The 26,760-nt window shown below is 49.7% G+C and overlaps 1 protein-coding gene across 2 annotated transcripts; it reads left to right on the top strand.

The window, feature by feature from the left end:
* Window positions 1-768: 768 nt before the first annotated feature.
* On the top strand, window positions 769-26,471 carry CTSB (cathepsin B). Of its 2 annotated transcripts, none has more exons than XM_054022283.1 (10): window positions 769-878; window positions 15,286-15,437; window positions 15,678-15,763; window positions 16,929-17,043; window positions 17,899-18,017; window positions 19,436-19,521; window positions 20,862-21,008; window positions 22,353-22,469; window positions 23,400-23,528; window positions 24,675-26,471. In XM_054022283.1, exons 2-10 carry the CDS (start codon window positions 15,312-15,314, stop codon window positions 24,770-24,772), a joined length of 1,023 nt encoding a protein of 340 aa, XP_053878258.1. In that variant the 5' UTR covers window positions 769-878; window positions 15,286-15,311; the 3' UTR covers window positions 24,773-26,471. The 2 variants fall into 2 exon arrangements, with proteins under 2 accessions (XP_053878258.1, XP_053878257.1); XM_054022282.1 differs by lacking the exon at window positions 769-878 and adding an exon at window positions 5,072-5,125.
* The last annotated feature ends 289 nt before the right edge of the window (window positions 26,472-26,760 follow it).

The following is a 26,760-nucleotide window of genomic DNA, read 5'->3' on the forward strand; positions in this document are numbered from 1 at the left end:
GTGGCTTTGCAGGGATGCCCCCTTGCAATGCCTGGGGAAGGGGGTGGGTGGCTTGCAATGCCTGGCCGGGGGGGAGGGGCTTTGCAGGGATGCACCCTTGCAATGCCTGGGGAAGGGGGAGGGTGGCTTGCAATGCCTGGCGGGGGGATGGGGGGGGCTTTGCAGGTATGCACCCTTGCAGTGCCTGGCGGGTGGGGGGTGGCTTTGCAGGGATGCACCCTTGCAATGCCTGGGGAAGGGGGAGGGTGGCTTGCAATGCCTGGCGGGGGGGATGGGGGGGGGCTTTGCAGGGATGCCCCCTTGCAATGCCTGGGGAAGGGGGAGGGTGGCTTGCAATGCCTGGCGGGGGAGATGGGGGAGCTTTGCAGGGATGCCCCCTTGCAATGCCTGGCGGGGGGGCGGGGGGGCTTTGCAGGGATGCCCCCTTGCAATGCCTGGCGGGGGGGCGGGGGGGCTTTGCAGGGATGCCCCCTTGCAATGCCTGGGGAAGGGGGAGGGTGGCTTTGCAGGCCCCAGAAGGGACGCTGGGAGCTGGGGCTGTGCTGCCAGCTGGGGTGCACGATCCCCGAGAGCCCAGGCCGGTGGTGCGCCTGGGAAAGGCCTAGCTGAGCTTGACAGTCCCAGGGCGGCGTGTGCCGGGGCGAGGGGAGGGGGGGGTGATGTCATAGGGGTGGCCGCCCAAAGCAGTCACATGACGCGGGGGGGGGGCGCAGTCACATGACACGTTAGCAGGGTCAGGCGCTGCTGTTGCGGGCTGCCTGGGGGGAGCCACGTGGGGTGAGTCAGCGCCGGGCGGGGGCCGCCTGCAGATAAGGAGGGAGGCGCCGCGGGGCTGCGGTGTTTGCACGCAGGGGCCGGCGGAGCGAGAGGTTCCTCCGGTAAGTGCGGGGCGGCGGCGGCTGTGCCCTGGGGTGGGGCAGTTTGTCCGGAGCTGGGGCAGGGCGGATGGGACAGTTTGTGTGGGGGAGGGGAGCTGGGGCCGGGGACAGTTTGTGTGGGGGAGGGGAGCTGGGGCCGGGGACAGTTTGTAGAGGTGCGGGGGGAGATAATCTGGGGCAGGATGGATGGGGAGGGGCAGTTTGTGGGGGACGGGGGGATGATCTGGGGCAGGCTGGATGGGGGAGGGGCAGTTTGTATGGGGGTGGGGGGGATGATCTGGGGCAGGCTGGATGGGGGAGGGGCAGTTTGTATGGGGGTGGGGGGGATGATCTGGGGCAGGCTGGATGGGGGAGGGGCAGTTTGTATGGGGGTGGGGGGGATGATCTGGGGCAGGCTGGATGGGGGAGGGGCAGTTTGTATGGGGGTGGGGGGGGATGATCTGGTGCAGGTTGGATGGGGGAGGGGCGGTTTGTATGGGGGTGGGGGGGATGATCTGAGGCGGGATGCAATGGGGGAGGGGCAGTTTGGCATGGGGGGAACAACTGGGGCAGTTCGTTGAGGGAGGGTTTGCGGGGATTCCCATGCAGTCTGTGGATAGGATTTCTGGGTGGTGAGGGGAAGTCGCTGGGCAGCCGTGTATGCAGGACAGGAGGATGAGGGGCGCTGGAGGATGTGTGTGTGTAGGGGGGGGGAATGGTTGGCTGTTGTCCCATGCCACAGAGAGCTGTTGAGGGCTGGGAGGGGAGAGGAGCTGCGGAGTGGGGCGGGCATGTCTGGAAGGTGCAGGGGGATGGGTAAGGGATTTCCCCTGTCCCCAAGCAGGGGACTGTCCCTGGCTGCCCTTCCCGGGTGGGTAAGGGAAGTAAGGAGACTATGGGGATGTTGGTTCAAATTATGCAACCATCCTGGAGTACCAGGAAATGTAAAGCAGGGGATTTTCTTGCCCTGTTTAATCTTTCCCGCAAGGCACAGGTCTAGTCTCAGAGGTGTCTGTATTCGCAAATGGACATTGTACCCCATGAACACACAGCCCCTCTGCTACTGCCTCTTCCCCTTCTGGCTTCTGAGCTGAGAGTCCAGATTCCTGCTGGAGCCCAGGTAGTGACTGCAGAGCTGGGGTAGCTGCTCTGCTCCGGAGCTTGCAGTGACATTGACAGCCATTTCCGTTTGCTGGCACTGAGCTGCCTTCTGTGTGCTGAAGTATAACCAAGGTCTGTGTTGTGTTGTTTACAGGAGATGACTTTCTAGCAGCAGGTTTGATCCCTCTGAGGATGTGTGAACAAATCATGGCTTCTAGGGAGCCCCAAATGAGTGATCTTGCTTCTGGGGAAGTCATTCCCCTTGTGAATTCTGTGTTGGCCTGTTGCAGGTTTGTTTGTTTTTTTAGGTACAGCTGTCGGCAAAAAGAGAGATTCTGTAGATTCGACCAGCTAACTGCAGAATTTAAGTATCTTCATCCTTGTCTGGAGGGGATGAGGCGCATACAGGTGCCAGGCAGCTATAATTCTGGGCAGCAGTAAGATCTCTGCTAATCCTGGGGTTTTGCAGAAAGTTTGCACTCTGTGCTATTGTTGGTAATATCTCTGGTGTAGCGCATGGATAAACAGTCAGTACACAGGGAGGAAAGATGGTCTTGTGGTTGAGGTACTGAACTGGAATTAAGCAGAAGTGGGTTTAATCCTTTTCTCTGCTGGGAGCATCTGGTGTGACCGTGGGCATGTCACTTTGAGCCTGATTGTTCAGAATTACTGAGCAGCCACCGCTCTCATTGAGTTCAGTAGGAACGTAAGGTGTTGAGCACCTCAGAACATCAAGCCCTTAATCTCTGGCCAGCATCTTCAAAGGTATTTAGGCACCTAACTGCCATTGAGTTCAACATAAATCCTTTTTGGGATCTTAGCCTCCACATCTCTGTGACCCACCACTAAAATGGGCATAATACTTCCCTAGCTTACAAGGTAATTGTGAAGGTTAACTAATGTTTGTAAGCCACTCTGATGGGGCGGGGGACCAGGGCCATGTGAATAAATTTTGGATGGGGCAGGGAAGAGTTCTGATCCCTCTTAAGTTTGCAGATCTGGCAACCAAAGGAAGAGGAACTGCAAAGAGCAGAATCTGTGGTGTTTTTAATAAATGGACTTAATTTAGGGCCATCTCTCATTGAATATTGTGTTTTGGCAGCAAGATGGTGGACACCAGCAGTTGACACTGGCCAAACTCCTTACTTATAAATACAACCAATTGGTTTTAGAGCTAAAATGTAGGGTTGTCCTTTTTTAAGGATTACTGAGTCAGGTGATTCCTGTGACAGCTGAACATGGGCCCTGGTTCTGCATGGTGGGGCTCTGTGCTAGCAGAGAAGGGTGCTGCTCCAGACCAAAGTCCCCTCTTGTTTGTGGTCACTTGATCTTGTGCTCCTTGCCCCTTATCCAGATCTACCTGCCTGATTGAATTGGCTGCCTCCCCCATTAGTAAATATCAGTGCTGGTTGTAAAGAAGGTCTGAAGTCCACTTTCCAGTCTGGTGCAGTAAAATCAGATCCCAATTTGGAGACCGCCACTCCTGGAGAAGCTTCTTTCTCCTCCGTGGCTGTTCACCTTTTCTGACTTGCCTGTTTTTAATCTCATGCTGGATATTTTGTCACCTTGGTTTGAAGAGTTTCACTTAGCAGAGAAATCACACAGGGACAGCTGCTTCCCCCCACCCGCCCCTGTGGTTCATTACCTTTACACGCTCACAGCCTTTGCATTGCTCCCATCTGGGGTACAGGATGAAAACAGTGGCTGCTGCCTTATGCTCTAAGGGCTGGTCCACACTAAGCCCCCAGTTCGAACTAAGATACGCAACTTCAGCTACGTGAATAACGTAGCTGAAGTCGAAGTATCTTAGTTCGAACTTAAAGGTACTTACCGCGGGTCCACACTCAGCAGGCAGGCTCCCCCGTCGACTCCGCCTACTCCTCTCGCGGAGCGTGTGGACGATGAGCACTTCTGGGATCGATTTATCGCGTCTAGACAAGACGCGATCAATCGATCCCCGAAGATCGATTGCTTGCCGCCAAACCAGCTGGTAAGTATAGACATACCCCAAGAATGATTAGACACAAGCTTTCTGCAGCCAATGGGACACGCCCAAGGGTATCCCATGTACAGTTTATCTGCTCCTGATGTTGGTCCCACCTTTCAGCAGGACTCCAGCTGTAAAAGGCTGGATAAGTTGAGGCCATGTCCATATGAGGGCTTCAGTCACTGGTGTAGTTACCCTGATGCAAACCTCCTAGTGCATGTAGATATGTTGCACCACACAGGCTACCCCACTGCAGTAGAGGTTAGCACTAATCCAGCTATCCCCGAATGTAGACAAGGCCTGAGGAAAGGGAGTGTTAACCCCTGAATGTGTGGTACATTTTTAGATTGTGAAGGCATTTCAGAGGTGATTCAGTCTAACATAGGAGCTGCTAAGAAGGATCCTTGGGGCAGAGACTGTCTTCCTCTGCCTCATACAGTCCCAAACTGACTGTGCACAGCCAATCAGTAATGCAGCATATTTTAGGACTGGTGTATCCAAAACATGGGGACCCGAATGCACAGCTTTGGCTTGAGTTCAACAGCACTTCATGAGACTGGGCTGCTCCAGGCTAACTTTGCCAAAAAACGCCAATCAGTTTTTAAAGCTAAATCTACGTGAGGAGTGCTTCACTGATATAGGAATGCTGGTATATCCTACTGGCAGCATACTTCTAGTGTGCACACAGCTATACTAGTATAGCTGTGTCTAATACTAGGGGCTTTTGCTGGCCCAGGTGTGTCTGTCAAGGCTCACGCCTGATTGACATGGCTATATCTGCAGAAATCTGTAGTGTAGACGCAGCGTAAGAACTGGGTCAGCGAATGATTTTGTAATTGGTTCCATGAAAACTGTTCAGACCACATGGAAGCCTCTTCTAGGCCAAGGCTCCAACTGTTCATGAAACCAGTTTAGCTGAACTGGCTTTGAAACTAGTTAATTCTTGAGGGGGAGCGGGGAAGGCAGGCACCATGCATTTGGGACCCTGGTGATAGCCTGAAGATAGTCTCTTAAACAGTTATTAACCACAACTAACCTAAATGCTGCAGCAGGCTGGAATTTCTAGAGTCACATGCTTCAGTGTTCAGATTTTCTTAAGAGGCACCTGAGATGTCACTAATCAACAGACTGGAAAGGGCCAGTCTCCATTCTTACCTAAAGGACATCGCTTCACGTAGCCGTGAGTTACTGCATGAGTCTTTAATAGTAGTTCTTGTGTAAGCTTTCCAGTCTGTTCAACTAGAATCTAGGTCTTGGGTAAGAATCTGGGATTTAATTTGGTTCATACAAAGCCTGATTTCCTTCACAAGGGTTAATTTTAAAGAGAAGCAGCTTTTTAACATCAAACAAAGTCTCACTCTGTTTAGACAAGATCTGAGAGTGGCATCCGGTTTTGCAAAGAGTATTTTGCTAACTTTCTAACCTCCATAACAGATGGAGTTTCGCAAAGAATGATGAGGAAATATGGCTGATGTGAGTTTTAAAGCTGTTAACCTTTGGTGATAATGCAGCGATGGATACAATAAATTGGGTCTGGTAGCTGCTTTATAACACTATGAGTTACCAAGTTAAGCTGGCAGTTCATCAAGCAATGCAATATTTCTTTGTGTATATGTTTGCTTTATCATGGCTTTAGTGTCATGTAAAAAACATTGGTAACTAATGCAACAGCATTAACTGAAAAAAGAACAGGAGTACTTGTGGCACCTTAGAGACTAACAAATTTATTAGAGCATAAGCTTTCGTGGACTACAGCCCACTTCTTCGGATGCATACAGAGTGGAATAAATATTGAGGAGATATATATATACACACATACAGAGAGCATAAACAGGTGGGAGTTGTCTTACCAACTCTGAGAGGCCAATTAAGTAAGAGGGGAAAAAAAAAACTTTTGAAGTGATAATCAAGCTAGCCCAGTACAGACAGTTTGATAAGAAGTGTGAGAATACTTAGAAGGGGAGATAGATTCAATGTTTGTAATGGCTCAGCCATTCCCAGTCCTTATTCAATCCTGAGTTGATTGTGTCTAGTTTGCATATTAATTCCAGCTCGGCAGTCTCTCGTTGGAGTCTGTTTTTGAAGTTTTTCTGTTGTAATATAGCCACCCGCAGGTCTGTCATTGAATGACCAGACAGGTTATTGAATGACCAGACACCCCAACTCCCACCTGTTTATGCTCTCTGTATGTGTGTGTATATATCTCCTCAATATTTATTCCACTCTGTATGCATCCGAAGAAGTGGACTGTAGTCCACGAAAGCTTATGCTCTAATAAATTTGTTTAGTCTCTAAGGTGCCACAAGTACTCCTGTTCTTTTTGTGGATACAGACTAACACGGCTGCTACTCTGAAATCTAGCATTAACTGAGGGACAAAGTTCAGATTTGTGTATTTGGAATAAATGAAATAGTTAGAGGGAGATGCCAGACTTTATTTTCAAGTTATTGTGTACGTACAATCCCAGACCAGCCTTTTTGGTTTATTACAGCTCAGAGGTCGGGAATGATTTGCCTCCACCTCTTGTTCAAGGATATAAAAGTATTTTATGAGTATTAAGCCCTTGTGAGATATAGTATTGTGGCGCTTACAGATGGGTAAACTGAAGCACTGAGGTGACTTCTCCAGGTCAGAGGCAGAGAGAGAACCTGGGAGCCCTGGTGTCCAGTTTCTGCTCTAACCACTCCCACCCTATGACGTGGAAAGGGTTTCTGGCTATTGGCTTGAGTGTATAGTTGTTAAAACTCCAGCATCTAGTGCTGCTGTGATAACCGCTCCAAATGAGAACTGGGTTCATTTTTGGCTGAGTCTTAGAGATTGATGAGACACACCTCTACCTCCCACAAAAGCAGAGTGGTACAGCAGTGCGGGAGGGAGGGATGCATTCTTCAGTTCTCTAAATCGCATCAGCATAACATGCTGCCTTCATTGGATCTCTCATTTCCACTGGGTAGTTAAGGGAAACAGACATGGATCTGTCTGCACCTTCTGAATCTGCTTGTCAGTTGGGGAAATGGTTGAACTATGGTTATGTGGGTGGGAAACACTACAGGGCTAGTCTCATGAGCTGAAGGCAAGTTTCTGGGTCCAAGTATCTGTTCCCGTTTTCAAAAGACCAGCTTCCTAGAGGCGGATTTCAAATTGGACGGTAGGACACAAAATGAAACCATTGATCACATGTCTGAAGTGTGCTTAACACAGCTGGAAGTGAAATAACCACTTTGGAGGCTTCTGACGCGCATTAAACTCATGACCAGGGATGAGAGAGCTGGGGAAGTGTCTGCAGAGTTTCTGGGTTTTTTAAATCTGTGGCTCCCACTGGGCCCTAATTGTGTCTTAATGTGAGATTATCACTTTGCCCCCTTCAAGCCAAGTGGCGAAATTCTCAACTCTGCATTATACTTTGACTCCCTTGCAGAATCAGACATCAGGGCATTGTTCTCCATTGTAAAGGTTACCTGTGCTATCAGAAGAGCTAGACAGTTTAAATCTATGGAGGAACTCTTCTATATTCGTATTACAATAGTTCATAGAGCTAGTAAAGCAGGGAGCATTGTGCTAGATGCTATATAGTAAAGCAGGGAGCATCTCCTATAGAGCTTACCATCTTAAGGCCTGGTCCCCACTTCGGACTCAGGTACGCAACTTCAGCTACGTTAATCACGTAGCTGAATTCGAAGTACCCTAGTCCAAACTTACCGCGGGTCCAGACGCGGCACGGAGGCTCCCCCATCGATGCCGCGTACTCCTCTCGCCAAGCTGGAGTACCGGCGTCGACGGCGAGCACTTCCGGGATCGATCCCAGAACATCGATTGCCTGCCGCCGGACCCTCCGGTAAGTGAAGACGTACCCTAAGACAGTGGGTAAAATGTTCAGAAGCACCAAGACATAGGGCTTGTCTACACTATCGGCCAGATCCACAGGTAGTGATCAATCCAGCATGGGTCGATTTATCGTGTCTAGTATAGACGTGGTAAATCGACTGCCCATCGCTCTGGCACTCCACCTCAACGAGATGTGCAAGGGGAATCAACAGGAGAGCGTCTCCCGTCGACACACAGATCTAAGTATGTCTACTTCAGCTGTTGTTTACATAGCTGAAGTTGTGTAATTTAGCTCGATTTCCCCTCTTCCCCCCCCCCCCCCCCCGCCCAGTGTAGACCAGCCCTTAGGAGCCTAAATACCATTTTCAAATGTGACTTAGGCGCTCTCGATGCTTTTATCCAAGATCTGTCTCTCTTCCCCCATCCTTGCTCTTGTGGGTCAAGAGCTGGGACATACGCAGTTGTGCGGGGACTTTCAAGTGGTTGAACAGCCCGTCAATCACTTTCTCCTAACACTGTTTTGTTAGAAAGAAACTTGCAGGAAAATCAAATGCTGCCATGAGACCTGTGTTTGTAAAACCTCAGGTGGGTTCTGCTTCCGCTTGTGTTTGGCCTGAGCTAGGAGCATCCGCAAACTGCATAAGGGTTGGGTGCAACCTACTTTACCTGTTTACTTGGTCAAAGCATGATGTCTGCAGAGGTGCTCAGCTTGATTAAAGATGGTTCAGTCAATTATAGGACTGATTCGAGTGCCGAAGGCTCTCTGTTGGGGTTTTAGCTTTTCTGTTTGACTTGACCCTGTCTGCATTGAAGTCTGTTGAAGATACTTACCTGTTCTGTGCCTCAGTTTCCCTATCTGTAAATATGGAGATAACACACTGCAGCCATGCCAAGAAGTGCTGTATATACTCGTTCATAAGCTGAATTTTTTTTGGTAAAAAAGTGAAGCATCAAAGAGCAGGGGTCGGCTTATCAGCGGGTCTACACCAAAAGTTGACGATTTTAAGCTCTTTGAATTGAATATCTAATACACTGTCATTGTAGATCAGGGGTCGGCAAACTTTGGCTCCCATCAGGGTAAGCCGCTGGTAGGCCAGGATGTTTAGTTTACCTGGAGCGTTCACAGACGTGGAGCCCCGCAGCTCCCACTGGCCACGGTTTGCCGTTCCCAGCCAATGGGAGCTGCGGGAAGTGGCAACCAGCATGTCCCTCAGCCCGTGCCGCTTCCCGCAGCTCCCATTGGCTGGGAACGGCAAACTGTTGCCAGTGGAAGCTGCGGGGCTCCGTGTCTGCGGACACTCCAGGTAAACTAAACGTCCCGGCCTGCCAGCGGCTTACCCTGTTGGGCCGGGAGCCAAAGTTTGCCAAACCCTGAACTATAGGGTCGGCTTATGAAAGGGTCATATAGTTTTTGCCATTTTTACCTATCCATCTGGGGGGGGGGGGGGGGGGGTGTCGTCAGCTTATAAACGAATGGGCTAATGAAAGAGTATATACGGTAAGTATTTGTAGAACAGTCTAGTCCTGAGCATTGTATCATGCAAGACTCAATAGCACTGTGCTTGGGACACCCACAGTCCTTCATCTAAGGGAGAAACCCTTCCAGGCTCTGCATTTCCTACTCTTTAGGGTGTGATACCAGCTGGTAAAAGAGAAACTGATCAACTGCAACTAAAAAAGAAAACTGTGCGGAGAGAAGAGGAAGTGGTGGGGGCAGGGCAGAATACTAACCAGTTACTTCAGTGTGTAATCCAACCACACCTGGGGTCGGGGGATTGGGCACAGAAACAGGTGCTTAGTTGAGTCCTCTTTTCTGCTTTGCCTCTCACCTTGAACAGACTTAAAGCCTCTTCGGAATCTTTATGCCCCCGGTGAGCGTGTGGAAAGCTGGCAGGAAGACTTCAGCGAACATTCGGCTATTTGATTCTTGTGAGAAACTTAGCAGCAGGTTCTCCTGCCAGACTCACTCACTGATACACTTGGGTTCTCTTAAAAATAAAAATAAAAGATGTGCAAAGTACTGAATTGCTTCGCTGAACAAATACAATAGAAGAATCAGGCTGCTTAAAATCTATACATCTCTCTGGCTGCGGCCCGAACTTAAACACAGAGAGCGTGTATTTGTTTTCAATTTGGTTCTGGCTCACTGGAGAGCAACGTTCTCTCTACCTCAGTGTCTCAGATTGTGGAATCCGATACCAATTCACAAGCTTCTCTGTCTCAGATTTTGTACAAACAAAGTGTTGTCGACTAAACCTGAAACTCCATAGAGCTGACTTTGAGTCCCACCAGTTGCCCCACTATCTAAAAACAAAACCCCACAATTTACAAAGCGCGTTTGTATCTTACATGCTGGACAAATGCCAGTTACGTATTCTGATCTTTTTGAGGTAGGAAAGTTCGTGCAGCCTCCTCTTACAGTAGCAGTTCAGTGACCTGCTCAAGACTGCAGAGGGAATATTTGATTAGAACGGAGTTTTAGGTTAACACGCTTGCTTAGGGCTCTTGGGGCCAGATTTTCCCAAAGAGCTCTGCATGGGAGATGGTGGATGGTCGGCGCTCTTGACAATGTGGCCACTTCCATTAAATGCCTAAAATGGGAGTCAAGTATCAGGGGGTAGCTGTGTTGGTCTGTATCCACAAAAACAGCAAGGAGTCCGATGGCACCTTAAAGACTAACAGATTTATTTGGGCATAAGCATCTGAAGAAAGCTTATGCCCAAATAAATCTTGGTCTTTAAGGTGCCACCAGACTCCTTGTGGTTAAAATGGGAGTGGAGCTCTTGAAACTCTGGTCCAGGTTGTGCTGTCCGAGCCCTTGGAAAATCTGGCCCTCAGACAGTGCCTCTCTCAACTAAGAATTTGGCAAAAGTTTGCCGGATCCAGCAGTTCTTCCATAGGATGGCACTACAGCCTGCAGCACCAGAACAGAAGTATCTGGTAGCCTACATCTGAAATGATAGCCTGTCCGTACGCTGCCTCCCAAGAAGACTGTTAAACACGTTCTCTCGGAGCCAGAGCAGCCTGCTGGATGTCTTCATCTGACTCCTCATAGAAGACTACGGTTCTGCAGAATTTAATATTCTACATAAGATTCTAGCCCTTGTGGCTAAAGCCATCGGGATTTGACTCAAGGCAGCGCTGGTTCGCTTGGATCTGCAGCCGCTCGGGGTCTGAGTCAGCATTACCCTGTGTGGCCTAGCCACTTACGTCAGTGGTGAGTGAGTGTAAAACTACTTGAGAGTGAGTTACGCTAGTTTCCATTGACATAAATGACTACTTGAGGCACAGGGTATTAGTGATTCAGCCCAGGCGTTGACTCTGAAACCTAATGACATTATTGCTGGCTTGCTGAATGTTTTTTGCTAAAATAAAAGCAGTGAAATGCTTATCCATTCTGTTGGCAGCGGCGGCAGATCTAGTATGTGAGGCAGCTTCTCGGTGCCTTCTGAACCCCCTTGCCCAACGGTGAGTGGAGGTGGGGAGAAATAAGCCCTGTCTCTCTCACTAGCGAGCGATGCTGAATGCAATAGCTAAGGGATAGTCTAGTTATACAATAGCCAACTCTGCTTCTGCAGGCTGGACTGGTGGAAGGACGAAGCGGTTGAAGTAGGGAAGGGGATCTGGAAAGTACAATGTAGATGAGGCATTGAATGACTTGGGCTTGTTATAGTTGGCATTGGTGGGCTCTGTAGTCAGGTGACCTTGGATCTAAATTAATGGAAGCTTACTGTTTGGGAAATAGCATCTGAGAAATCTATTAAAGATTTGGCCAAAGTATCCCCCTGTAACTATCAGTGGCTTGACTCTTTTTGTATAAGGAGGTGCCAGGGGGTGTAATTAAGTAAGTGTTGCACCTTTAATGGCTACTGGGAGCTATGGGTGGGTGTCGAATTCCTGCACGTCTTTCCCCTGCAGCATAATCTAAAAGGGGATGATGAGGAGTGCTCCTTTCGGGGCATTGGGTAGGGCCAGTACAGGCTAGCCCAGGGGTAGGCAACCCATGGCACGCGTGCCAAAGGCGGCACATGAGTTGATTTTCAGTGGCACTCACACTGCCCTGGTCCTGGCCACCGGTTCAGGGGGCTCTGCATTTTAATTTAATTTTAAATGAAGCTTCTTAAACATTTTAAAAACCTTATTTACTTTACATACAACAGTAGTTTAGTTTCCTATTATAGACTTATAGAAAGAGACCTTCTAAAAACGTTAAAATGTATTACTGGCACGCGAAACCTTAAATTAGAGTGAATAAATGAAGACTCGGCATATCACTTCTGAAAGGTTGCTGATCCCTGGGCTAGCCTATGTGTTGATCAGGTTGCCATGTGTAATTAGAGGATGTTTACAGATTAAAAATCACACTAGTGTTTGAAATATTCCTACAAATAACTCCCAAGAGCTAAAAGTGACTAGCGGCAAATAGAATATTTTTTTTCTCTTGTCAATATTTGTGAGTTTGACAGTGTGTTGTGTAGTGTCAGTTTCACAATCCATCCCCTCCCCCCCTGCCATGTTGGTCAGTTTCCCCGATTTGTGTAGGTCTTCTCACAAAGCAACAGGGGAGAGAAACATCTTAACCATACAGGAAAATGTGACTAAAAACCACAAACTAGAAGGGGATCTGGGAACAGCATCTGAAACTACTAACTTCTTGTGAAACAGCGCCTATATTTCAAGTTGTGTCGCACTGAAAGTGCTGATATAAGAAGGGTTAGGTTGAAAAGAAATAACATTTACAAGGTCAGAAACTTTTCTTCCAGGGGAGTTCTTGTGGTTTCCCCTCTCAAAGAAAAAAGTACATGCGAACTCTGGAAATGGCCGGAATGACGTTAGCAGTAAAGATCATCCAGACATGTGCTCTGCACAATGATCAGTCTTTGGCCGAAAGCAGGGCGCTCCTGCTGGCACATGTCTGGAATCTTACCTCTGAGTGGGAGGAGGTAGCCGATGGTTAGGGAGTGCCCTTCACTTGAATCGATCTCTGCATACAGGACTCCATCAGCACCGCTAAAGCTACTGGCATTGGGTACTTGGCAGGCCAATGAGGGTGTGTCTACACCACGATTAAAAACCTGCAGCTGGCCTATGCCAACTGGCTCGGGCTAAGGGGCTGTTGAATTGCAGTGTAGACGTTTGGACTTGAGCCTGGGGTCTAAGCCCCTATGAGGTGGAAGGGTCCAACCGAGCTGCAACCTGATCCCAGATGTCTACACTGCAGGTAAACCGCCTCATAGCCTGAGCCCCTTGAGTCCAAGTCAGCTGGCACGGGCTAGCTGTGGGTGTGATTGCCGTGTAAATGCAACTTTATGCGTAGTACTTGCTCCAAAGAGCTTTCTGATTGTCGTCTGTGCAGGGCTGTGTATAGTTGCAGGGTTCGAAGCATGTTCAGGCTGAGATACTCTGCTGTCTGGTTGGGATGGGAATCTGGCCTCTAGCGGATGGGGAGCTACTTGGCGGTCTCTCTTCATCCCTTGTTAAAATTGCTCTCGCATGGCTTGAGGTGCATTTCCCTGGGCCAGGAACGGGGTTTGCCGAACAGCTCGGCAAACGGGGGTTCTGGCCCAGCATAGCTGAGTCTCTAAAGCCCGGTTCAAAGCCCATTTGAAGATGGAGTATTTCCACTGACCGCATGAGACCTCAAGTCAGGCACTCCGTGTTTCGGCAAAGAACTGGTGCTTACCCTGTTAGAAGTCACTTCATGGGTTTGACACCTTTGGCACCCTTTCCCATCCTGAAGGGTGGATGAATTAGGACCTCGGGCATAACTGAATCGATAGCCACTGCTGACTACCCTGGGATTGAGTTCAGAATGGGGCTTTGCAGAAGTTCTGTTGTACCAAAAAGCCATAAAGAGAAGATGCAGGTCACTTGTCTTTATTTTACATTTCCTCTTTGCAGTGGAGAATATTTTTGTTTTGTTTTAAGCCAGTTAAATCCCTTGACCCAAGCCATGGAGTATCTGGAGCCTTATCTATATTGGAAAAGTTGCATGAAGATAACTAGATCAGTCTTTAAAAGCAAACTTTTGAAAATTTGACCTTTTGTCCGTATTAGAAAAATGCCCAGGTGATTTAAGAGCCTACATTTCATTTTCAAGTTGCATTGACTCATTAGAAGTCTGCTCCTGAATCACTTCTGAAATTGGACGCTTCAGTGTGTACCTGGCTTTGGTGTTTTGTGTGCAAACCAGTTGAAGTGCCTGGATGAATTTGCTTTCGCTGGCTGCCCGCACTTTACCAACATGACGCGCTAGAAAAGTATTGCCAAAGTGGTAAAAAAGTGACAGACCTCTGAGTCTCTGTCCGGTCTGATCCATCCATAATGGGGGGTTTGATCACTACGTCCATTTTATCAATGTGCCCCTGGGTTGGTGGTTAGCAGGGGTTACCTCTGCGTTTTAAAGCATGAGCTTCTGTTGCCCATGCTAAAAGACGCAGCTCTTAGTCAAGGCCCATCAACCTTTATCTGTGACTCACTAGAGAGCAGCGGAGTTCCACACGGGGCACATGTGGGTTACATCAGCTATGCCCTTTCCTGACCTGGGGGACAGTTGCTACATGGTCTGAGATGATCTCTGCTGTCTGTCCCCTCTTCTGGAGTTAGGTGTAGCTTTTCTGCATTGCTTGTACCCCTGTGAGGTACCAAAAAGGCCAAGCTGAGATCACTGCAGCTCTCTCTGGGGTGGAACAGAAGAAGGTTCACCACTGCACAGCAATGCTACACAGGAGGCAAAGAATAATGTAGCTCATTAAAAGTTGCTTGAGAGGGAGGGGATTCTGGGTAAGCACAATGGAATTGTGCTTGAGCTTCCTAAGACGCACAGAGGTTGATTCCCCGTCTCTCATGAGAAGGCCTTTAAATCCTGTCTGTGCTGGGGGGGTTTAGCAAAAGTTTCCTGCGGCTGCTGCTAAAATTCCCCAGTGTGGGCAGGGCCATGCTGACAAAATGTCAGGACTCAGGCAGTCTCCAGCAGTACAGTGCACCTTGACCCATCCTGCTGGGGCACTGATTCAAAGGGGAGAGCGCCACCTACTGATTTGCCAGGAGCACTTTGGGTTGCAGTTTGGGATTGAAGTTCGGGGTGGGGGGGAATAAAGGAGGGGGTAGATCCTGTTAACTAATTTGCTTTGAAAACAGGACAGTCCTTTCACAAAGATCCTTTGGCATTCTATAGAACAAGTGAATAGCTTTGCACTGAGTTTTATTTAAGTTGTTGGCAGGGAAGAGGAATGAATGGGTGCAATTCTGGAGGTCTCCGCATGTGATCCTTCTGGCAACCAGGGAGGTACTATGAATCTACCAAAGCAGATCGGCCTCCTCCCTCCAATATCCTTCTCTGCTCACGGGGAGTATGTAGTGTTACCCTGCTTGTAATCACGTGACAGGCTCTGCCTAACAATAGCTGGCATCTGTTTCTACAAGTCCTTGCCAGGAAGAATGCCAGTTAGGAAGGGGTTAGCTGTGCCTCTAGGCAGATACAGTGCGTGGATTGACATGCAGATCTCTTTCCAGGTGACGAGTACTGCTTTGTGGCCAAGATGTGGCAGTCTGTGTCTGCCCTGTGTGTCCTGGTGACCCTCGTGAGTGCCCGCAGCGTCCCCTACTTTGCTCCCCTCTCGCACGATTTGGTCAACTACATCAACAAACTCAACACTACATGGCAGGTGAGTAGTGGTGCTTGGGTTCTATTCTTGGCTCTTCCACTGGGTGATCTTGGAAAAGTCACTTCAGAAACTTGGCAATTGTGACTATAAAACCCACACAAATGGGCAGAGGGAGGCTCTAAGGGGCAGGCGTTGCCCCTGAAAATGCTTTGGCATTCCTCCTTGGAAAGGGCCTGGTGATGCTCACTGCTGGTGCAGGTCTTGGGGTTCAGGCCTCTCTCTCTCTCTCTCTCCACCCAGGCTGGGCACAATTTCCACAATACTGACATGAGTTATGTGAAAAAACTGTGTGGCACGTTCCTGCATGGGCCCAAACTGCCAGTGAGGTGAGTGCTGTGGGATGTAACACTTGGGGCTCTTTTGAAGGGTTGGAGAGGAGAGGTTTCCAGGCCAGGAAACACCTACAACGCTTCAGATCCTCCTCTTCCCCCTCCACTGTACCTCTGCCAGCCTTTCCCTGCACAAGAGCCTCGTGTTGTGGAGATCCCGTGCTGGGGTACTGAACAGAACTCCCTCCAGAACTTGGCTAATGCCCACTCGTGAGTTGCCAGCATTTAGTGTTTTTTGAGGATGTGTGAAACTCAAACTTGGGGCCAATTTAGGACTGTCCTCTGTCCACGCCTCCACACCTTTCCTCGCCCTTTCCTGCACTTGTCTCTTAATAATGCAGTGTGCTTCGATAGCTCCTTCATCCGAAGATCTGTGCTGCGCTCCCAGACACCACCCTGTATCTTATAGACATGGGGTTGGGGGAGAACTGAAGCAAAGTGACTCATCCAGCATCCTGCACGAAGTTTGGAAGTGCTGGGAATGGAACCCAGACCTGACACCCAATCCTGCGCTTTCGGAACCCTGCTTATATTTACACAGCCAATGTCCATCTAGCTCGGCCCTGGATGCGGGAATCGCGTGGTGGAATTTTCCAGCCTTATTTTGTTGCAGGCCAGATGAGAAGTGCAGTGGACCCTTCTGGCCTTGATCTGTGAATAGAGCTACAGTAAAACCCCATTTATCCGACCATCCTGCTGTCTGTATTGCCCAAACAACCAGCGCACGCAGATCCAGAAGTGAGCCATTTCAACTGTAGCACTGCAGCCTTGCACTTCCCGTTCTCTGGATTATCCGAGTTTTTGATTATCCGATCTGGCCCCGGTCCCAACTAGATCGGATAAACAGGGCTCTGCTGTACTGTAGAGTGTAATACTTGGGGCTCTTTTGAAGGGTAGCAGTGGAGAGGTGTTTCCTGGCCTGGAAACACCTACAACTTTCCTCTTCCCCCTGCACCGTACCTCTGCTCTGGGCTCAGAGCAGTGTGGTGGGGTCTGCTCTACCCTGAACCCACCTAGTCATTGGGTATGTAACTGCTCAACCTTGCGACGTTTGTCTTGGGTCTCTTCTAAAGAGAGTCAGTGTAGAAACAATCCATGTCTGTGAACTTGGCCTTACGACGTTAATCCTCCATGTAACCTGGACGGCTGCCTTCTGTTACAGGGCAGCGTTTGCTGGAGACGTGAACTTGCCAGACAGCTTTGACTCCCGGGAACAGTGGCCGCATTGTCCAACCATTAATGAGATCAGAGACCAAGGGTCCTGCGGCTCTTGCTGGGTAAGAGGATCATACTGCTAGAGGGTCGGTCTACCCTGCAGTCAGCTGGGGTTGCAGCAGTGTCGATGTACCTGAACGAGCGAGATCAAAGCTGGCTCCAGTAACAATACCAGGAAAGCTGTAGCGGCATGGACTTGCCACGCAACTCTGTACCCAGAGTCCTGGGCGGGCAGGGCTAGCTCGGGCCACCGCCTGTGCGATTGCAGCTTCACTGCTGTTGTTTCTGGTGGTTTAATTAGCTCTGCATGCACAAAACATGCTGCTCAGAATTACTCCAGGGATGTGTGGGTTTGCCATTAAACTGCAGAGAAGCTGTCTCAACCCATGGCATAACCACTGGGGTGCAAGGTCTCATGCCTCTCAAAAGGAGGGGACCTGTCAGTCTGTGTAGTGGGAGGTGAGTGTGTGTGATCTACGCTGCCTTATATTTCCAAGAGAATCCAAGCCTCCGTGGGCTGCGGTAGCGTCTCTATCTCCAAACGACTGGACTGAGACACACACTGATAAAAACTCCCATTTTGGAATAGCCCTGCGCAGTGATCCGTGGTCCACCTGTCAAGGAGGGACACAGTGCTGCTATTACCTAGTAGTGAATTTAACAGCCACCTGCAGTTGGCGCTCTCAAGATATGCGGCTCTATTTGCAGACTGGCTGAAATGTCCATCAGCCCAATATGTGCAGCCTTGCCCACATGCCCCTCCGGCCCAGCCAGCAATCACCACAGTCGGAACAAATTCCCTTGGGGCTGGAGCCATCTTAGTGCGTGGTCCAGTTGTGTCTCCCCTTGGTAGCAAACGCCCCAGCCCCTCCCCTTCCCTTGGAGGGTACGTGATGCTCTTCCCTCTTGTTTTGTAGGCGTTTGGTGCGGTGGAGGCCATTTCGGACAGAGTCTGCGTGCACACCAACGGCAAGATAAACGTGGAAATCTCGGCGGAAGATCTGCTGTCTTGTTGTGGCTTCAAGTGTGGGATGGGGTGAGCAATTCTCATGCTTCAAAGAAATGGTCAGTAGGACCTTTGTGCCAGCCCAGAATATAAACCAATGAGCCAGACCATGCACTGCACTGACCTCCCCCTGACTTTCCAGTCTAGGATCAATAAACATGAATGTTCTGTGTAGTGCCTAGGGCGTAAAAGGGAGATCTTGTGTTCTCTGCTCTGCTGCCGAAGACCTTTGGTAATGCTCATCAGGCATCCCTCTGGGTTCGAGGGGAAACAAATGGCAGCAAAACCTCTGTGGTGGTTGGATGCGTGCTCCCACGCTCCCTGCCGCTTAAACAGCTCAAACCCTGCACCTCTGCAATGTTCCGGTACAACTAGCTCCCTTCCATCCTCTGGTACTCGCTGTGCCTCTGAACTGTATCGACCCGTTGGCCCTAGTGTATCAGCGCCGTTCCTTCTCCTTTCTGTGTTGTACTGACATGTAAGCAGGCACACGGGGATTTCAAACCAGCTGTAGCCCGACTTGCCAAGTGGCAAGGTTGTTAGAACCTTGGAAGAATGCGGTATTGGAAAAAACTCCCACCTTTTTTTATCCCTCTTAGTGCTGGTTATTGCAGATCTGACCGCTGCGTAAAGTCCTAGCTCTAACTTGCGACCTCCAGGCCATCTCCCTAAATTGAGGCTTTGACAGAAATGGAATGAGTTGATACCCTCCCCTTTGAGTTGGGACTAGAAGCTTCAGTGTTACGGCCATGCTTTTCTGTGACTCCTCTCCAGACTGGAACGTTGGCAGAAATATTAAATTGTGTAAACTCCAGGGTGTCATATTAGCTTCCCCGTTGCCTGGCTGGTGGAAGACCCTGCATGAGAGGGAGTTAGTGTAAAACCTTGACCTGCAAGCAGATTGTGCCTGGTCTTAGCTGTGAGCACGTGTGGACTCCCTTTTGCTGCAGGGGGACCGCTCCTGTTCTTTGAGTTAAGCATGTGCGGAAGTGTCTGCAGCCTCGGGGTCTGTGACCATCTGAGCCCTGTGCTAACCCCAGTGTTGCTGTATTTCCCTGTCTTGCGTCATGCACAAACTGAAGCGTTACACTTCCCTTCACCTCTGTGCCTCAGTTTCCCCATCTGTAAAGAGGAGCATGTATTGCTACCCTCCTTTAAGCACTGAGATCTAGAGAGGCAAAAAAGCTTGGAATAAACTCTCTCACCCACCTGGCTACTCCAAGCTGTAACAGTTCTATTGTAGCGGGAGCCTGACCATCAGCGATCCGCTTCGATGCTCACGGAGCATCTGAATTCTCTAATGCATGTGCTCGAGTGTTGCTAGGTGAACTGGCTTGTGTCAAAAGCGGCCCACTGGCTGTGCCAGACCCCTTCACCCAAAGCCCTATGTTGAAGCTAAGCGCTGTGCCTAGGATTCGTGATTGACATGCCCGTGGTGGTTCTTGCAGGTGTAATGGCGGCTATCCTTCTGGAGCGTGGGGATACTGGACTGAGGAAGGCCTGGTGTCCGGCGGGCTCTATGACTCCCACGTGGGTAAGCCAGAAGCCATGCAGGCTGTTGGTGTTAATCAAGGGAGTTGGACTATGTGGGTGTCACGGTTACAGGGCTAGCCTCTGACCCTTTCTCTGGTCTGAAAGCACCCACCCACACACCCTGAAACAACCATGAGGCCTTATGCCCTCTCCTTCCTTGGGGTAGAATCCCACAATCTTCCCGCTCTTAGACAGGGTCCTGGGCTGCAGTCCCCTGTGCACGACCCCCGCTTACCCCAGCAGCCCTTTGCCCCGGTGGTTCTTCCCTTTGTGACCTATGGTGAGCACAGTGACCCGAAACAACCATCTTGAAAACCCAAATATTGTTTGTGTAGCCACTGAACCAAGCATAAGAGAAGAGTTTTTAAACCAGAAGGTGTATGTCTTACCTAGACCTCGGCAGGATGTTGGCGGCAGCGCTAGTTAGTTTTTTAAAGCGTACTGGAAAGGATACATGTACACACTGACACCCACCCTTCCTTCCTCTTCGCATTATCAGACAATCGCGCCGCATATACGCACGCAGTAAGCATCCTTACAACACAGCCGCAGCATTCATAAACGAGGGCAGGGCAGCTCTAGTTCTGTCTCGCTAGGGACCAACTACTAGTTCGTCTTTTAGAGATGACGACTGGCTCTGATGTAAGGAATGTAGGGGTGGAAGGTTTGGCTTTAACAGAGACGTGTCTCTTAGGGAAGCACAGGCAAGTCGCCATGAGTCATTCTCTTCCCCACGCACTGGAAGGTTTGTGGTGCATAACTGCCAGACCCCCATGGTAAACTGGACCTAAATTCCTAAGGTCCCTGGATTCTGCAGCTGGCTGGGATCTCTGCAGCAGAGTTAGACATTTGAATTATGAAAGCTAATACATCAGCTGTCATGCTAATATTTGTGTCAAGTTTGATAATGCTGCAGACTCTTGTACTGACGACACAGACGTTGAGGAGAGGGGATGGAAGCGCTAGTAACTGGGTTGGGGATGTTTGGCCCTAGGGAGGCATAAAGGAGGTTGTTTGAGAATGTGGGCGGAGTGCATTTGCTGGCTGTTCACTTCTATCCATTGGCAGGGGAGCTATCAGAGATGTGACTTGGTTTATCATTAGGTTTCAGAGTTAACACCCTGAGATGCATGGGTAGGTTACGTGTCTGCAGAGGGAGCTGTTTCAGGCGGACTCTGGAAGATATCCTCGCATCACTTTACACTTAGGGATTCGAGAGCGTTGGGGCAAGGGGCTGTGGAGTGGTGGGGTACGTGGGGCCCTGCAGCACTCTGAGAGAGCAGCCTCTGAAAGAGGTTGGTGGGGGAGAAGCTGTCTGACCTCTTCTGTCTAACCCAACAGGCTGCAGACCATACTCCATCCCTCCATGCGAGCACCACGTCAATGGGTCACGACCCTCGTGCACTGGGGAGCAAGGGGACACCCCGAGGTGCGACAGACACTGTGAAGCAGGCTACTCGCCTTCATATGAGAGTGACAAACACTTTGGTAAGAGGAAGCCACTTGCCCTGGCCTACACTAGACCAGTGCCCTTCTCTTGCCTTTAGATTCCGAAAGGCCTAAGGGCCTGCCTGTGCCGGGTCAGTGCCGTGGCCTTGGCTCATAGCCTGTCGCCGGGAGTTGTGAGCATTACGTGAACAGGAGGACTCAGCCCCTAGCATGGCTGATACCTTAATGGAAAGTGTGTGTCGCACAGTGCAGAGGTGGAATGTCCCTCTGGCAACCACGGCACTTGGGTGTCCAGTGTAGTTTGAGCTGTTGCTTTTTAATGTGCTGCGGCAGCTAGAAACAAGAGCCAGCGCCCCATGGGCCAACAGCTAGTGTCCCCAGACCAGCGTGAGACCCTCTGGCTGTGGGCGGACAGGTGACTGCGCTTAGAACCACAGTAAAAACGTGCCCCTGCTGAGAGAAGAGGAACCGCACGGGAGCCCTCTATTGCATCCCTTCACGGGAGAGCCATTCAGAGTGCATGGGCACTGCGCTCCGGAGCTCTGCCTCTGACGTCCGCAGGCACCGGACCAAGCCCCAGTAGTGCCCTAGCTGTGCTGTGCAGGTCTAGAACCCAGCGCGGAGGGCCCTCTGGCAAAACTTCCACTGGCTCTGGGGAGGTCTCTATTCCTGGGATATTCACATTCCCAAGGAGCTCTTGCCTTAAATCCTCCTTCCCCAGCTGGATTAAAACACAGAAGGGGTTTGTTGTTTGTCAGCTGAGGTTAGTCCGTGCCAGAGTGAACCCCATATTGGAAGTTCCCTGAACTCTCCATGTGTGTCCCTGTACTCTGGCTTAGCCAGATGGTGAAACTGAGGCACGTTCTGCTCTCACTTGTACTGGGTACGCTAGGTTTTGCAGGAGGTTCTGTCTAGCTGCATCCCTGCAAAAAAGCCCAATATTCAACATCTCATAAGTGTCTGTAAACTGCACTAGCAAATCGGGACCTCGAGTGACATGATGGTGTATGGTGAGCCCTCTCCTGCTAGAGCAGACTGCCGCTTTCCTTTACTATGCAGGAAAGTTAAATCTGTAAGATGGAGGAAACTCGTCCCCTGCCACGAGGGGTAGTGAAGCGTGGCTCAGCCAGTCTGACTGACCATTGTCCTCTTTTGTTTTGTTTTTTGACTGGGAGCAAAGTCAATGAGTGGCTTCTAATTTCACATCCTCCAGTGCTCAGGAGTACACTCACCCCTCAAAGGCAGGGTCCCGCATGGACCTCAGAGCAGACTGGCTCCCAGGGAAGCTACTAGAGGCTAACTGCTGCAGCTTGCACTGGGTCTGGGTGGGTTGATGTAGGTGCCCACAACTTCTGCTGAGGTATATCTGCTTCTGCTTGGCAGGCGCTACATCTTACAACGTCCCTTCCAGCGAGGAGGAGATAAAGGCTGAGATCTACAAGAATGGCCCAGTAGAGGGAGCATTTGCCGTGTATGAAGACTTCCTCATGTACAAGTCTGGTAAGCATTACAACCAAGCCTTGGCGTGTTAGCTGAGCAAATGCTTCACGGACAGGGGGTGAGTGTCGCTGGGAGAAGTTCTCTGGGTTGTGTTAGGAGGAATGTCAGACTGATCACAAGCACCCTCGCTTGGACTTTAAAATCAACATGCTGGGCAAGTGTGACATTTCACACTGGATAGGGCACATCCTATTGTTTGGGTACATGCCTGGCCCTCATCATTGTAGTTTATCATGTATTTGGGGAAACTCGGGCAGAGGTTTAGCCAAATTTTAAAGGGCAGCCTTTGATTTTTGAGTGCCTAATGTGAGAACTTGGACACAACTTCCAGAGGCTTTCAGCCATAGCTGCTAATCCCTATGGGAGTCATGGATGCTTGGCACCTCTGAAAACCAGGCCCAAGTCAGGCACCCAAAACAGGTCAGTATCTTCAAAAGAGTGACCAAGTGCCTTGCCTGAGGGCACCCAGTGAGTTAGTGCCCGAAGTGGGCACTGAGATCATGACTCCCAAGACTATGCTGCCTCTAGAATAATTCTTCCTCCCCCTGCCCCCCAGTCATCTTCGAACATGAATTGAGGGTTTGCTGCTGCTTTCTTTGAGACTTGGCTGGGCAGTGTGTAAAGGACACACAAAGCCCTAAGGCCTTTCTGGAGTTTGGCAATACTAGGAAAGTATCTCTGGTTTTGTATTGTGAGAGAACTTTCATAACTTCAGGTGTGTGTTTGAATTAGATTGCCTTTCCGAAAAATGTCCGTTGGTTGCTGAAGTTAAATGTAAATCTCCCCCCTCATTTGTGCTTTCTTCATCTCTTGGTGATACCATAAGAATTTGAAATAGAACTGATGTCATTTCCTTAGTTTAAGTCCCCCTAAGTGAAAAAACTGGGGCCTTTGACTAGGATCTCCATAATTTTGTATCACCCCCTGCAGGTGTTTACCAGCATGTCTCCGGAGGAGAGGTTGGTGGCCATGCGATCAGAATCCTTGGCTGGGGTGTAGAAAATGGCACCCCCTACTGGCTGGCTGCAAACTCCTGGAACACTGACTGGGGTGACAATGGTAAGCAGCCAGGATGTACTTTGGAGCAGACCAGAATGGTGGATTTGTTTTTTCTTTCTAGCGGGTTAATCTCTCTATCTTTAAACCGTGGTATAACTGGAGCTCTCATAGGAAGCAGGAGTTTAGAGAAGACCCTCTCTTCCTTCTAGCAGGCTGGGTCGGAATAGCCAGATTGTGTCTGTTTAGCAGGAAAGTATTGACCTAGCTCGCAGAGCCTGGAGCTAAACGCTGCACAGTCCATGAGCTTGTGCAGTGGGCATTTCATGCCGTGCTGCTGATCTGGTTGTATGACCCTGTAGGACATGGGTGATTGGGTGTCTCCGGCAGGGCTCTCCAGATACTGACTGAGCCTGCCTGTGTAGGCTTTTCTATGGCTTTTCCTCACGCTGGTGCTCAGAGCCTCCCATCTGTCCTTGCAACACCCCTTTGAAACAGGGAAGCCTTCTCTTCCAGTCTGAGGGGGAACTGAGACAGAAAGGGACCTGCCCACGGTCAGCTAGGAAGTTCCTCCCAGTGGCATTTTGGACCCACGGGAAGTCGTTTGGGTTTTGGTGAGCCTTACCTGCCCCATGGCTTCAGACCAGGGGGCGAGATGAGATGAAAGTAGCTGATCAGTAGCCTTCATGCTCTTAATTGTGTGACTGACACCAGAGAGGAGAAACGGTGGCTGAAGCAACTCTGCTGGGGAAGGGAAGGGTGGTGTATTGGGTAGTTCACTGGGCAGGGGGTTCATAGGGTCAGTTCCTGGCTTAACCAAACTCCCTGTGTGATCCTGGGCCAAGTCATTCTCTACCCTGTGCCTTAGTTCCCTCTGTCAGAGCTCCCTCCAGGGGTGGGGAGGGGATAAATCCAATGGTTGAGGCACTCTATGGCCCTCATAAGAATAAAAGGACCTCATCTGGCTTGACTTGGGAGTCTTTACACAGATGTTGTAATTGGGTGTAACAGGGAGCCTCAGCAGAAGTGCAGTCATCTAACAAGTCTAGAGGAGTGCCTGGGGCTCTCATGCCTAGAAGGAACTCGAGCCATCATGCCACAGGGCGTGTTTGATGCCAGTCTGGAAAGTAAGAATGCCCTAGGTTGTGAGTGACTTTTTTTTCTCTCTCCCATGTGGGATTAGTGACTTTCTCTTTAAACCCTCTCCAGGTTTCTTTAAAATCCTCCGAGGGCAGGACCACTGCGGCATTGAATCCGAGATAGTGGCTGGCATCCCCAAAACAGAACTGTACTGGAAGAGGATCTAACCCCTGGCTTGGGTGCAACTGAAGAGATCAAACTACAAATAATCACGCCTCTGTTTCTTATATCCAGGAGCAGGCTGGGCACAGAGCCTGCACTCTTGAGACTATGGTTGAAGCTACTTCCTAAAGCCTTTTATCTTGTTTAGTTGTGTGATGGGGATGAAGGCGGTGGTTTCTGTATCGATGCGCTAGCTGCCTTTTCTACTGGAGCGCTCTGCTTCCCTTCTCAAAGGACTGGGCTAGTAGTGACATAGCTAATCACTCACCACAATATTGGGGTGACTGAGAAACTCTGGCTTTTACCAGCCTAGTTCAATGAACCTTCTTGTCCAAGCTTGGGTGGAAACACAACAGGATAGGCCAAAGTACCTGCATGGTCTGGCTGGCAGGACTGGATGACCTAGGGGGTCTCTTCCATCTCTGAGATGATGCTGGCTGCTGTCCCCAAGTTTGACTTCCGCCCTGTCGTGTGCCCAGAGACCTAATGGCTCAGAAGTGGGTATGTGCAAACCCTTGTCTACGGTGTAAACATTGCACATGCACTTCTGAAAGCACGTGCCTAGGTTTATTTGCTAACCTTGTTTCCTGAGTGTGGGGGGAGCCTATTAATGGCACGATACTGACAGGGGCTGGCTCTGTATGGAGTAGAACATGGCTCTTCCACAACTTAAGCTTTTCATAAATATTTCCTCTGCTGTTCTGTTTAGTTTTTTTTTTTTTTTTTTTTTTTAAATAAACCACTCAGCTCCTCAACCATTTGTTACAGATGTGGTGGGTGATGTGATCAACCAGCCTGTTACACTGGCACATGGATGCTAAGAACATCTCACTGAACTAAAGCAAGTGTGGTGTTCAAACGAAGGTCAATGTGGGGCTTGCAGATAAAATAAATTGGGCAGGGTTGCTGCCTCTCTTCTTCCAGGCAGATGCTTATCTCGGAGTGTGGTTCATCTGGGTTCAGTAGATTGGTTGGAAGCAGGCTGACGACTGCAATGGCAATACTGTCCTAGGGTGCTTTAGTGACTGCAACTTTGAATTCAGGCTGGGTAGGGGAAGAAGGTTCGATATGACTCTAAAGGCTTGTCTGGATGGTAGGGGAATGCACACTACAGAGGTGAGACTTCTAAAGTGTATAAACCTAGAAATGGAACTAGGTTAAAGTGCCCAGGGGAACCTTGAGCATGCATCAGCAGGGTCTACATGGACAAATTAATGCATGTTAGAATCCTTTAGAAATCACACACCTGTGGTGCTACTTGCCTGTGTAGACCAGCCCTAATTTCTTAACTCACTTCACATGCTTGCGATGACTGATAATCTAGCTTTTTTGCACACAACCATCCTATTTTTTTAAATAGGGAATCTTGTTACTGCTAACATTTTAGCTGAGGATAGGAGGGAAAAGGAGATGGATGTAGGAAGAACGGTGTGAGCGTGGGAGGTAGTGGCACTAATTCAGTTAACTGCTGCTAGTGTAACAAGCTGGAAGAGCCTGGGTGGTGGTTAAAGCAGAGGGCAGGTTTTGCTTACTGGAGAGATCCCCTGCTCCTGCAGTGAGGAACACTGAATCACCTGTGGAATAGGACACTTGGATTTTGTGTTTAAAGATGGACTCTAATTTCTGTTGTAATCACTTATCCAATAGTAATATGGCTTCAGTGTAGCTGAGTGGAACAATTGTGCCAATAAAAGATTTCTCCAAGCTCTTGTACTGTGTTCTTGGAGGCAGTAACAGGAGAGAGTTCACAGTGGGCCTCGCTGGTTAGATTTGAAGTGGAACATGGGCAAAAAAATCTGCTTTCATCTCTGCAGGTAGGTGATGCCTCTCACAAGGGAGTTCTCCTACCCTCTGCAAGTTGTAAGGTACTTGTGGTCCCTCTTACTATAGTGAGCACCTCCAGTGTTTGTCCTCAGCATCTCCCACAGCCATGGGGCTAGCTCCACCAAGGGGATTTAGACTGCAATACCTCAATCTTGAATTAAGCAGCCAG

This window comes from Malaclemys terrapin, chromosome 3 (assembly GCF_027887155.1).
Source record: "Malaclemys terrapin pileata isolate rMalTer1 chromosome 3, rMalTer1.hap1, whole genome shotgun sequence".
NCBI classification, from domain to species: domain Eukaryota; kingdom Metazoa; phylum Chordata; order Testudines; family Emydidae; genus Malaclemys; species Malaclemys terrapin.